Source organism: Anolis carolinensis, unplaced genomic scaffold (assembly GCF_035594765.1).
Source record: "Anolis carolinensis isolate JA03-04 unplaced genomic scaffold, rAnoCar3.1.pri scaffold_7, whole genome shotgun sequence".
In the NCBI taxonomy this organism is placed as follows: Eukaryota; Metazoa; Chordata; class Lepidosauria; order Squamata; family Dactyloidae; genus Anolis; species Anolis carolinensis.
In genome coordinates, this window is record NW_026943818.1 from 35,229,441 (window position 1) to 35,243,534 (window position 14,094).

Consider the following 14,094-nt stretch of genomic DNA (forward strand, 5'->3'; position numbering starts at 1 on the left):
CAAGCCTTGATTTTGGATTTAATATATCCTGAAAGTTTTCTATGTTTCTGTTCATGTTCTCCTACTCAAGCCTTAGTAGTTATATTTTCCTGATTGTGGATTGATGCTGTATCTGTAATTTTCTGGACATGGTCACCTTTGGAACTTTAGGAGACATTTGGATTATTGTTTGGTTCTCACCTTTTGCTGGATTATATCTTTCTTCCTTATACCCGATTTTTATATGCTTTTTACCTGTTTTTACAATAAACTGTTTGCTTATATTCCCTGGAGTGCAACAAGTATTGTGAAAGGCATTAAGGGGGTATTTTGTTGGAGATACCTCCTTACGCAATCCTTTCTGTGATTATATCAACACAAATTTTCCAAGGCAGTTCCAGTTCCTAGAACTTTCCTTATGTGGTGCAGTGGTCATAGTTGTTTCCAGGCCTGGAGAGCAACAAGTAGGGGGTATTTTGTTGGAGATACCTCCTTACGCAATGCTTTCCGTGATTATATCAACACAAATCTTCCAAGGCAGTTCCAATTCCCAGAACTTTCCTTATGTGGTGCAGTGGTTATAGTTGTTTCCAGGCCTGGAGAGCAACAAGTAGGGGGTATTTTGTTGGACATACCTCCTTACGCAATGCTTTCTGTGATTATATCAACACAGGTCTTCCAGGGCAGTTCCAATTCCTAGAACCTTTTTTGTGTGGTGCAGTGGTCATAGTTGTTTCCAGGCTTGGAATGCAACAAGTATTGTGAAAGGCATTTAGGGTGTATTTTGTGGGACATACCTCCTTACGCAATGTTTTCCGTGATTATATCAATACAGGTCTTCCAGGGCAGTTCCAATTCCTAGAACCTTTTTTGTGTGGTGCAGTGCTCATAGTTGTTTCCAGGCCTGGAGAGCAACAAGTATTGTGAAAGGCATTTAGGGGGTATTTTGTGGGACATACCTCCTTACGCAATGCTTTCCATGATTATATCAATACAGGTCTTCCAAGGCAGGATTTCTCCCTCGCAAGCAGTCTGTCCTTCCAGTTTCCTTTCCCTGCCTAAAAAAAGAAGTATCATTTGTGTAAATACTACGAAAAGGAAGTCTCTGGTTGTATTGCTGCCAAAAATCTGGTCTTGTTTTTGTGTGTGTGTGTGTGCATTCGAATGCGCAAGGGACGGGTGAGCTGGCAAGGTGGATGCAAATCAGGAGGCTCTAACAACCAACCCGCGTATGTGCCTGCGTCCGCTTGTAAGAAATGCTCCCCGGTCTATATACAAAGGATGAAATGAAGAAGAAGGGGAGAGAGAGACAGAAGGGTCATTTGAAAAACATTTTTTGATCACGGAGAGATTATTGCAGGGTGGTTCCCCCCCCCCCCCCCTCAAAAGAGACAGAGGGAGAGAGAAGAAAGACAGGGAGTAAAAGAGAAGGTAGGTTTGTTTAAAAAATAAAATAAATCAAAAGCCCTCCCGCCCGCCCGCCCACCCAAAGGAAATTAACACTTGAAATAATAAAACCTGTCCATCAACACCATTCGTGTTTTCCCCGCGGCGAATCCATTAAAAATAATAATAATAATAATAATAATAATAATAATAATAATAATAATTCATAGTCACAGTATGATGCCTGCTGGCACTATGTACAGAAATCTAACAAACGGTTCAGAGCGAGTCCCAAGCGAGGGTTGTGCGTTGCGGAGGAGTTTTTGCTTTTTTCGCCCTTTTTTGTGGGTCTGCGGACAGTGTCGGAAGGTTGTTTCGGGTGGCGAGTTTGGGGAGAAGAGTTTTTGTGAATTTCCCTGAAAAGCTGGAATGCACTTTGGTACGGCCGAGGAGTGCTAGAAAGACCACTGAGATGACAATGACCTAGTCTTCAAACATCCATCAACGGGCAGCCAACTCTCACTTGGGCCCTTCTGCACTATACATTTACAATACCACAACGATTCCACTTCAACTGCTATGGTTCCATCTTATGGAATGCCAAAACGTGGTAGTATTTGAATCCTCAACTGGAAAGCTCTACTCCAGTGGTTCTCAACCTGTGGGTCCCCCAGATGTTTTGGATTTCTAGGAGTTGAAGGCCAAAACATCTGGGGACCCATAGCTTGAGAACCACTGCTCTACTCGGTCCAGTTGTTAGGATTTCTGGAAGTTGAAGGCCAAAACATCTGGGGACCCACAGGTTGAGAACCACTACTCTACTTGGTCAAGTTGTTAGGATTTCTAGGAGTTGAAGGCCAAACACCTGGGGACCCACAGGATGAGAACCACTGCTCTACTCGGTCCAGTTGTTAGGATTTCTGGGAGTTGAAGGCCAAAACATCTGGGGACCCACAGGTCTACTCGGTGCAGCTGTTAGGATTTCTGGAAGTTGAAGGCCAAAACATCTGGAGACCCACAGGTTGAGAACCACTGCTCTACATGGTCCAGTTATTAGGATTTCTGGGAGTTGAAGGCCAAAACACCTGGGGACCCACAGGTTGAGAACCACTGCTCTACATGGTCCAGTTATTAGGATTTCTGGGAGTTGAAGGCCAAAACACCTGGGGACCCACAGGTTGAGAACCACTGCTCTACATGGTCCAGTTATTAGGATTTCTGGGAGTTGAAGGCCAAAACATCTGGGGACCCACAGGTTGAGGACCACTACTCTCCTTGGTGCCTCTCCAGCTTACAACTCCCAGGATCCCATAGGATGCAACCACAGCAGTTAAGAGTGGAATCACAACCCTGAATATTTTTTGTGGCTCATGATTTGTTCCTTTTCAGGGGGACAGTGATGGCACCTATTAGGACATGGGCAGGGCCAGGGGAGGGGCGGGGCTTCTTCCCAAGAGCCCGAGACAGGGCTGAGAATCTATACCTCTCCTGAGGCGCTTGTTGGGACATAGAGGGCGGAGCTAGGGAAGGGGGCGGGGCCTCTTTCCAAGAGCCTGAGATAGGGCTGAGCCTCTATGTTTCTCCTGAGAGGCCTTTTAGGACTAAAGGGTGGGGCTATACCTCCGCTGAGGCACTTGTTAGAACACAGGGTGGGGTATAGAGCTTCAGCCCCGTCAGGCACTTGGGAAGAGGCCCCGCCCCCTCCACTAACCCCGCCCCCTGCATCCTGGCAGGCTCCGCAGGACAGGGATAGAAGCTCAGCCCTATCTCAGAGCTCGTAACTCCGCCCATCCCAGTCCTGGCTGCCCATTTGTGGCCCCGCCCAGCTCCCCCTCCTAGCCCTGCATCTTGGACTAGGGGAGAGGCTCAACCCTGCCCTCTTGAGCAGTAGCCACGCCCACCCCTCTAAGCCACGCCCCCTTTCCAGGGGGCAGGGGACCAAATAAGTTTGGGAACCACAAGGTTAATCCCTTGTGCCGGCTAAATTGCTGACCTGAAGGTTGGGTTGCTGACCCAAAGGCTGCTGGTTCGAATCTGCGAGATGGGGTGAGCTCCCACCTGACAGCCCTAGCTTCCCATGCGGGGACATGAGCAAAGCCTCCCACCAGGATGGTAACACATCCTAATGCTCCAACAGACAAGAGTTCTTTCTCCCAGCCTGGACACCATTCCACAGATATATAAACCCCACTTGCCTAGTTTCCAACAGACCTCACAACCTCATCGATGTGGGTGAAACGTCAGGAGAGAATGCTTCTGGAATGTGTCCAGATAGCCCAGAAAAATCACAGCAACCTATGAAAGCCTTCGACAACAATTCCAGGAATTATGACTAGGGCCCCCATCGAACTTGCTCCCCATGAAGCCAAATCCCTTCCTTCTCCTGCCACTGTTGCCTTGGGATCAAAGAAGCAAAAACGTGGTGCTGGCAGTGATAAGAGCCATCCCCAAATCGTTCCCTGAAACAATGCAGAGCTCGTCTAAAACCACATGGGAATCTTTTTTTTTTTTTACACCAGAAATGTGTACTGTCCAACTCGAACTTTGGGAAGCTGAGGGTTTGTTGGCTGCAAATAAACTTTGTGCACCCATTGGTTGGTTGTGCACCTTGTTACGTCCATTGCAGTGATTGTATTGTGCTTGATTCTCCCTCCCTCCCCATCCCAAACTCTTTAGGAAAAGAATAAGTTCAGAAGGTTCCCATCTCTCAGGATGAAGAAACTGTTCATTACAGTCCTTCTGAAGCAGCGGAAGATTCTTAGAAATGGACGAAACGATCCCAATACATTGATACGTTCATTGATCACTTTTGCCGAACCAACCGACCAAGCCGGGCCAGTCTTGTAGTCCTCGGCAAGGCTTTTCCGAAGCGTCCGCCTCGCTGATCTGACCAGTGGTTGGTTTCGTTCACCGGGAAATATTAAGTCGGTCGTGGCACAAAAAGTGTTATTATTAAAAGTAAAGACAAAGACACACAAAGGATTCCAAATTAAGCACCACGTTGGAGAGAATATCTCCATTTTTTTTTTGTCTTCCTCAGGGTGGTGTCCCGATTGCAGGAGAGAAATACGGAATATAGGACACCAAAAAAAAAGGTTAGATAGGGGCGGCAGAGGAAACCACGGAGGACAAAAACGAGAACTCTATTTGGTCTAGAATTCAGAAGTAAAAACCCGCTTTCGGGGTAAGAAGCGGAGCGCGAAGAAACGGATCCAAATCCAAAGTTGAAAGTTTGGGAGGCATGGAACCAGCTCAGCTCCCTTGACACGGTTTTCACAAAAAATCCTCTTCGTAATTTCTTGCAGAAAGCAAAAGTCGGGAAGGAAATGGGAATCCACGCAACGGCGTTTCCGCCTTTCCGTTGAACTGCGTTTCTGTCGAGACCGCAACCCGTCCAAAATTAACTGTCACAAAACCCAGTTTTCCCCAACCCAGAAATCCAGACAAAGTTGTTTCCCGCTTTTAGCCGATCCATCGGGAAACACACCGACGTTCCCGTTTTGCGCTCTCTCTTATTTTCGTGTTCCCCAAATATTTTGTTCTCGCCGCCCAAAAAAAGAGACTCGGGGTTTCCCTTCCAAGCTCGGGCTAGGAGGTGAGAATCGTCCAAAAAACGGGAGCCACCACGAAGAAGGCGTCGGGGACGGTGAAACTACAACAGGAATTATTGCTGGTGAATATGGGCTCTGGGGATTCGTAGAGGGAGTCATCTGGATCGAGGAGAAAAGGAGAAAGAAAAGGGATTTAAGCACAAGTTGGTATCACGGACGACAAAGTAAACATGAGCCAACAACGTCATGCGGCAGCGAAAAAAGCCAATGGGATTCTGGCCTGCATCAAGTGCCAAGATCCATGAAAGTCATGCTACTAACCAGCAAAACGTACAAGATAATAATTGAAATCAAGGGGGGAAAATAAAGGAGATTAAGAGAGATATTAAGATATTATTACGAGAGATATGGAAGATTTCGGGATTAAGATAATGGAAGTGGATTGGATACAGTTATGGAATCAGACATTTAAGGAACTTAAAGAAAATTATTATAAATTGGTTTGGAAATGGTACAGTAGAGTCCCGTGAGAAGAGCGGGATATAAATGTAGTAAATAAATATTGTATATACATATAATATTGGTAATATTATAATGGAATACAATACTATCCTACCAATAATACACTATAATAATATTAATTATATATTACATATTAAATGTAATATTACTACAGTAGAGTCTCACTTATCCAACATAAACGGGCCGGCAGAACGTTGGATAAGCGAATATGTTGGATAATAAGGAGGGATTAAGAAGAAGCCTATTAAACATCAAATTAGGTTATGATTTTACAAATTAAGCACCAAAACATCATGTCATACAACAAATTTGACAGAAAAAGTAGTTCAATACGCAGTAATGCTACATAGTAATATTTACGAATTTAGCACCAAAATATCACGATGTATTGAAAACATTGACTACAAAAATGCGTTGGATAATCCAGAACGTTGGATACGTGTGTGTTGGATAAGTGAGACTCTACTGTAGTTCAATACGCAGTACTGCTATGTAGTAATTACTGTATCTACGAATTTAGCACCAAAAAATCACAATGTATTGAAAACACTGACTACAAAAATGCGTTGGATAATCCAGAACGTTGGATAAGTGAGACTCTACTGTAGTTCAATACGCAGTACTGCTATGTAGTAATTACTGTATTTACGAATTTAGCACCAAAATATCACGATGTATTGAAAACATTGACTACAAAAATGCGCTGGATAATCCAGAACGTTGGATAAGTGAGACTCTACTGTATTTAACACCAGTAAAGATAGCAAACATCAATAAAAAAATGCCACAAAAATAGTTGGAAAGGTTGCCAGGAGCTGGGCACATATATACATATATGGTGGCAATGTAAATACCGTAGAGTCTCGCTTATCCAACATTCACTTATTCGATATTTTGGTGCTAAATTCGTAAATACAGTAATTACAACATAACATTACTGCGTATTGAACTACAGTAGAGTCTCGTTTATCCAACATTTGTTTATCCTACGTTCTGGATTATCCAACGCATTTCTGTAGTCAATGTTTTCAATACAACGTGATATTTTGATGATAAATTCGTAAATACAGTAATTACAACATAACATTACTGCATATTGAACTACAGCAGAGTCTTGCTTATCCAACATTCGCTTATCCAACATTCTAGATTGTCCAGCGCATTTTTGTAGTCAATGTTTTCAATACATCGTGATATTTTGGTGCTAAATTCGTAAAATACAGTAATTACTAGTGCATATTGAACTACTTTTTCTGTCAAATTTGTTGTATAACATGATGTTTTGGTGCTTAATTAACCTAATTTGATGTTTAATAGGCTTCTTCTTAATCTCTCCTTATTATCCAACATATTCGCTTATCCAACGTTCTGCTGGCCCGTTTATGTTGGATAAGTGAGACTCTACTGTACATAGGTGGTGGCAATGTAAATATGTAAATGAATTTTGGGGGAAGGAATTTAGTGAAATAGAAGCCATAATGGATATGAAGATGGGAAAAAAGTGCAAGTATTGCATTGTTGTCATTATTGAATGTCAAGAAATTGAAAAAAAATCAGAGAAGGATGCAATAAACAACATGTTAACGCTAGCAAGGAACTGGAAAGGTAAAATGGTATAAAAATGGTATAAAGAACTATGGAAATGAGCAATAAACGATAAGTTGACATGCACGTTAAGAGAAGAAAGGGGTAGGGAAGGAAAACGACTTTGACGAGGTTTGGGGAAAATGTATTGAGAAGGGTTTAAAAGAAGTAGACGGGAAATTATCTCCACAAGAAGAAATGATATTTTGGAAGGAGAATGTAAATGCCATGGAAGTGGCTCGTAGAGGTGAATAAAGCAACATGCAAGATATATATACATATACAGTTGATGCAATGAAATAAGTGTGAAATATAAGAGTGTTGATGTATTGATATATCTTAAGAAAACTAATATATATTTTTTAAAGTCATGCTACTCCTCTATATTGCCTTGGTCAGACCACACCTGGAATCACACTGTGTCCCATTCTGGGCACCGTAATTGAAGGGAGATGTGTAATTGAAGGAGGGTGACTAAAATAATCAAGGGTCTGGAGAACAAGCCCTACGAGGAGCGGCTTGAAGAGCTGAGAAGAGAAGGCTGAGAGGAGATATGATGATGGCCATGTATAAATACGCGAGGGGAAGTCATAGGGAGGAGCAAGCAAGCTTGTTTTTTGGAGACTAGGACGCAACGGAACAATGGCTTCAAATTCCACCTGAACATAAGAAGTAAAGTAAAGGTTTCCCCTGACGTTAAGTCCAGTCGTGTCCGACTCTGGGGGTTGGTGCTCATCTCCATTTCTAAGCCGAAGAGCCGCCGTTGTCTGTAGACACCTCCAAGGTTATGTGGCCGCTGGCATGACTGCATGGAGCGCCGTTTATTACTGGGGGCTCGTCCGGGATATGAACCAGAGCGGTACCGATTGATCTACTCACATTTGCATGTTTTCAAACTGCTAGAGCTAACAGCAGGCGCTCATTCCACTCCCCGGATTCGAACCTGCGACATTTCGGTCTGCAAGTTCAGCAGCTTGGCGCTTTAACGCACTGCGCCACCGGAGGCTCCGAACTTAAGAAAGGCCTTCCTAAATGTGAGAGCTGTTCAGCGGTGGAACTCTCTGCTCCGGAGTGTGGAACAGACTCTTTCATTAGAGCAGTGATTCCCAAAGTGGGCGCTACCGCCCCCTGGTGGGCGCTGCAGTGACACAGGGGCGGGGCCAAAGGAGGGGCGGGGCCTCTTCCCAAGTGCCGGAGACAGGGCTAAGCACCTGAGGTGCCTTTTAGGACACAGGGGGCGGAGCTAGAGGAGTGGCCGTGGCTTCTTCCCAAGAGCCTGAGACAGGGCTGAGCATCTATACCTCTCCTGAGGCGCTTGTTGGGAAACAGAGGGCGGAGCTAGGGAAGGGGCGGGGCCTCCTTCCAAGAGCCTGAGACAGGGCCGAGCTTCTATATTTCTCCTGAGAGGACTTTTAGGACTAAAGGGCGGGGCTAGGGGTGGGGCCTCTTCGCAAGAGCCTGAGACAGGGCTGAGCCTCTATACTTCTCCTGAGGCACTTCTTAGAACACGGGGTCGGGCTATAGAGGTTCAGTCCTGGGAAGAGGCCCCGCCCCCTCCTCTAGCCCCGCCCCCTGTGTCCTAGCAGGTGCCGCAGGACAGGGATGGAAGCTCAGCCCTGCCTCAGCACTTGTAACTCTGCCCTTCCCAGTCCTGGCTGCCCATTTGTGGCCCCGCCCACCTTCCCCTTGCAGCCCTGCATCTTAAGACTAGGGGAGCGGCTCAGCCCCGCCCTCTTGAGCAGGAGCCACGCCCACCTCTCTAAGCCACACACCCCTTTTCAGGGGACGCTGAGTAATATTTTTTTCTGGAAAGGGGGAGGTAGGCCAAATAAATTTGGGAACCACTTCTTTAGAGACTTATAAGCAGGGACTGGATGGCCATCTGTCGGGGGTGCTTTGCATGAGATTTCCCTGCTTCTTGGCAGAATGGGGTTGGACTGAGGTCTCTTCCAACTCTAGGATTTTGTGATTCTAGGATATTTTCAAAGCTTCTAAGGAAAAGGACTAGAATGGTAGAATCACAGAGTTGAAAGAGACCCGAAGGGACATCCAGTCGAACCCCCTTCTGCCAGGCAGGTAGACCCAATCCAATTCATTCATATTTTCTCTACCAAATTGGTACAGTTGGACTCCATGCCTTCGCCCCTGTTTTTTAACTACCATATATACCATATATCCTATAAACATAGATATCTAGAGATTTCAATGTACCTGTATATCTGTATCTGTGTGTATACATTATTTTCTATATGAATTTTCGCCTCATATGTTTGCAAGTCTTTGCAAATCTATACAGATAGAATTATCTATATAGAGAGAGATGTCTAGATAGATAAATATGAGTATAGATATGTAGGACTTGCAAATATTACAGGGGAAATGCACACACACACAGAGAGATTTCTAGATATATATAAACATAAATATATAGGGCTTCCAAATATTGCAGGGGAAATGCACACACACACAGGTTTCTAGATAGATATAAACATAGATATATAGGGCTTGCAAATATTGCAGGGGAAATGCACACACAGAGAGATTTCTAGATAGATATAAACATAAATATACAGGGCTTGCAAATATTGCAGGGGAAATGCACACACAGAGAGAGATTTCTAGATAGATATAAACAGATATATAGGGTTTGCAAATATTGCAAGGGAAATGCACACACATACACAGATTAAATATAAACATAGATATATAGGGCTTGTAAATATTGCAGGGGAAATGCACACACACAGAGATCTCTAGATAGATATAAACATAGATATATAGGGCTTGCAAATATTGCAGGAGAAATGCACACATAGAGAGATTTCTAGATAGATATAAACATAGATATATAGGGCTTGTAAATATTGCAGGGGAAATGCGCACACACAGAGATTTCTAGATAGATATAAACAAATGTATAGGGCTTGCAAATATTGCAGGGGGAATGCACACAGAGAGAGAGATTTCTAGATATATATAAACATAGATATATAGGGCTTGCAAATATTGCAGGGGAAATGCACACATGCACACAGAGATTTCTAGATAAATATAAACATAAATATATAGGGCTTGCAAAATGTTTGCAAATGTTTCAGGGGAAATGCACATGTGAAATTAGTATATATAATTATAGACATATATCTAGCTCTACATTGTTTATATAGGCTGTTACTATGTTGGAAGTTGGCCTGAGTCCCCATGAGGAGATAGGGCAGGGTATAAATGAAGTTATTATTATTATTATTATTATTATTATTATTATTATTATTATTAAGTTATTGTTAATACCATATTGTTTTTGTTGACCCTACTTTCCCACTTACTGTTTTTCTTTGAAATACGGTAAATATTGAAAACCTTTAACCTACTGATGCCTCAGTATAATTTCATTGGGATCTATTTTCATTTTGAAATTGACCCGTAGCTGCTGCATTTCCCACCCTAGACTTATACTCGAGTTAATAAGTTTTCCCAGTTTTTTGTGGTAAAATTAAGTGCCTTGGATTATATTAGGGTCGGTTTATACTTGGGTATATACGGTACTATAAAGTCATTTGAAGGGAAACGAGAAGAACAATCTCCCCTTCCCACTTTTACCCCTAAGTTGGAAGGGATTTCTTTGATACCAGGACTTTGAAACTTCCCGACCAATGTGACCTTTTTCTCAGAAATGCCAGGTTTTGGACCTCGGCGGAAGGCAGCCGGAGGCCACTTCAGACCGCGGGTGATTTTGACGTGGTTCAACTTTGGGGTTCAAAGGAAATCCACAGGAAAGAAAGGACCGAAGTGGAGGCTGGCGCCTGGCACCGCCGACCCATGGGGTTGTCGCCGGCTGTTTTGTTTTGATCGGCAGCAAGGATTTCATTTTCTTGCCATGAACGTGGGACTAAACAACCGCTCTCTCCGGAGGGGCCGGGCCTCTTTCAAATCGGCAAAAAGGAAAACACAAATTAATAATTTTCCCCCTCCTGTTAATGGCTAATTAGTATTTGGCGACAGTTCTTCCCGGGGAGGATCGGAGTCGCCAGAAATGTCAGCATCAAAACAAAACAAAAAAAGGAGACGTAATTCTTTGTTTTCGTTCTTTCGACGGTTTTTGTAAGTGGCTTTAAACCTTTCCAACAATCCGCAGATGAAAATAAGTGAGCGTGGTCGAACGTTCTGAACGCTAGGACAGCCGTTTGCTTTCGCCTGGGCCAACTGGGAATCTCTGGGTCCTCCAGTGCTGAGGTTGACTATACAATCGGGTTGTGCGTAAAATTCGTTTAATCCGTTTCTTTCGGTAATTTCAGTTACCCGCCTGGTACGAAAATCCGCCTGACACGAAAACAAGCAGGAGCCAACCTCGGCTCCTCCTCTTCTATTCAACATCACAATTAAATATTTTTGATTTTCCTTTATTCTTTTAATGCAGTGGTTCCCAAACTTATTTGGCCTACCGTCCCCTTTCCAGAAGAAATATGACTCAGCCCCTCCCCTGGAAAGGGGGCGTGGCTTAGAGGGGTGGGCGTGGCTCCTTCTCAAGAGGGCAGGGCTGAGATGCAGGGCTGGGAGGGGGAGGTGGGCGGGGCCACAGATGTGTGGCCAGGACTGGGATGGGCGGAGTTACAAGCTCTGAGACAGGGCTGAGCTTCTATCTCTGTCCTGCGGCACCTGCCAGGACACAGAGGGCGGGGTTAGAGGAGGGGGCGGGGCCTCTTCCCAAGTGCCTGATGGGGCCGAACCTCTATACCTCAGCCCTGTCTCGCACTCTTGGGAAGATGCCCCACCTCTAGCCCCACCCTTTAGTCCTAAAAGGCCTCTCAGGAGAAATATAGAGGCTCAGCCCTGTCTCAGGCTTTTGGAAGGAGGCCCCGCCCCTTCCCTAGCTCCGCCCTCTGTGTCCCAACAAGTGCCTCAGGAGAGGTATAGAGGCTCAGCCCTGTCTCGGGCTCTTGGGAAGAAGCCACGCCCATTCCTCTATCTCCGCCCATATCCTAACAGGCTCAGCCCTGTCTCTGGCACTTGGGAAGATGCCCCGCCCTCCCTCCCCTGGCCCCGCCCCTGTCTCCTAATAGGTGCCATCACCATCCCCCTGGATTGCTCAAATGCCCATTTTGGGAACCACTCTTTTAATGGAACTGACTACGAGTTGAGGACCTGAGGGACAGTGGGTGGGGGTGCACACGTGTCCGCTTGGGGGTGCTTCCCCCCTGGGGGAATCTTTGTTGGGAGGTGTTAGTTAAAGGCAAAGATTTCCCCTGACGTTAAGTCCAGTCGTGTCTGACTCTGTGGGTTGGTGCTCATCTCCATTTCTAAGCCAAAGAGCCAGTGTTGTCCATAGACACCTCCATGACTTCATGGAGCGCCGTTTATTACTGGGGGCTCGTCCGGGATATGAACCGGAGCGGTACCTATTGATCTACTCACACCTGCATGTTTTCGAACTGCTAGGTTGGTAGGAGCTGGGGCTAACAGCGGGTACTCACTCCGCTCCCCGGATTTGAACCTGCAACCTTTCGGTCCACAAGTTCAGCAGCTCAGTGCTTTAACACACTGCGCCACCTGGGGAGGTGTTAGCTGGTCCTGATTGTTTCCTGCCTGGAATTATGTTGTTTTCTCAGTATTGTTCTTTATTTACTGTCCTGATTCAAAGCAGCCAGGTTTTGAAGCTGCAAGGCTATTTAATGCTAATCAAGGAGGCCAATTGCAACATTCACACTTGCCTCAAATAGACAAGAGTTCTTGTATGTTTTCCGGGCTGTATGGCCGTGTTCCAGAAGTATTCTCTCCTGACGTTTCGCCCACATCTATGGCAGGCATCCTCAGAGGTTGTGAGGTATGAAGAAACTAACCAAGGAAGGTTTATATATATCTGTGGAAAGTCCAGGATGAGAGAAGAACTCTTTGTCAGTTGGAGGCCTGTCAGATTTACTGTTCTGATTAAAAAGCTTTGTTTTTGGTTTTTGGTTTTTTTCTCTCTCCGTTTTTGATCCTTTTTAAATCTCAGTTTTCCCACTTTCTATACAATCAAATGTTCTCACTCTTTCGATGTTAATTTACTCTATCTTATAAGGTAAAACTTCAATAAAAATATATATTTAAAAAATCAGAACAGTAAATAAAGACATGGGAACCAAGGGCAGCTAACGACTCTAAACAAAGGAAGGCAGGAAGCCAGGAGATGAAGCTATTCAATGCTAATCGAGGTGATTAACTACAACATTCACGCTGGCCTCCAACTGCCAAAGAGTTATTCTCTCACCCTGGACTTTCCACAGATACATATAATCCTTCCTTGCTTAGTTTCTTCACACCTCACAACGTCAGGAGAGAATGCTTCCGGAACATGGCCATGCCTCACAACCTCTGAGGATGCCTGCCATGGATGTGGGCGAAACGTCAGGAGAAAATGCTTCTGGAACATGGCCATGACTCACAACCTCTGAGGATGCCTGCCATGGATGTGGGCGAAACGTCAGGAGAGAATGCTTCTGGAACGTGGCCATACCTCACAACCTCTGAGGATGCCTGCCATGGATGTGGGCGAAACGTCAGGAGAGAATGCTTCCGGAACATGGCCATACCTCACAACCTCTGAGGATGCCTGCCATAGATGTGGGCGAAACGTCAGGAGAGAATGCTTCCGGAACATGGCCATGCCTCACAACCTCTGAGGATGCCTGCCATGGATGTGGGCGAAACGTCAGGAGAAAATGCTTCTGGAACATGGCCATGACTCACAACCTCTGAGGATGCCTGCCATGGATGTGGGCGAAACGTCGGGAGAGAATGCTTCTGGAACATGGCCATGCCTCACAACCTCTGAGGATGCCTGCCATGGATGTGGGCAAAACGTCAGGAGAGAATGCTTCTGGAACGTGGCCATGCCTCACAACCTCTGAGGATGCCTGCCATGGATGTGGGCGAAACGTCAGGAGAGAATGCTTCCGGAACATGGCCATACCTCACAACCTCTGAGGATGCCTGCCATAGATGTGGGCGAAACGTCAGGAGAGAATGCTTCCGGAACATGGCCATACCTCACAACCTCTGAGGATGCCTGCCATGGATGTGGGCGAAACGTCAG

At 45.2% G+C, this 14,094-nt stretch overlaps 1 protein-coding gene across 1 annotated transcript in view; it reads right to left on the reverse strand.

Moving 5' to 3' along the window:
• Nucleotides 1-1,493: 1,493 nt before the first annotated feature.
• The window catches only part of efna2 (ephrin A2), a 40,487-nt gene continuing 27,886 nt past the window's right edge, over nucleotides 1,494-14,094 (reverse strand). Inside the window, exon 3 of the mRNA XM_062959543.1 lies at nucleotides 1,494-5,075. Coding sequence (XP_062815613.1) covers nucleotides 4,954-5,075 — 122 coding nt within the window. The 3' untranslated portion in view covers nucleotides 1,494-4,953. The remainder of the gene's footprint in view (nucleotides 5,076-14,094) is intronic.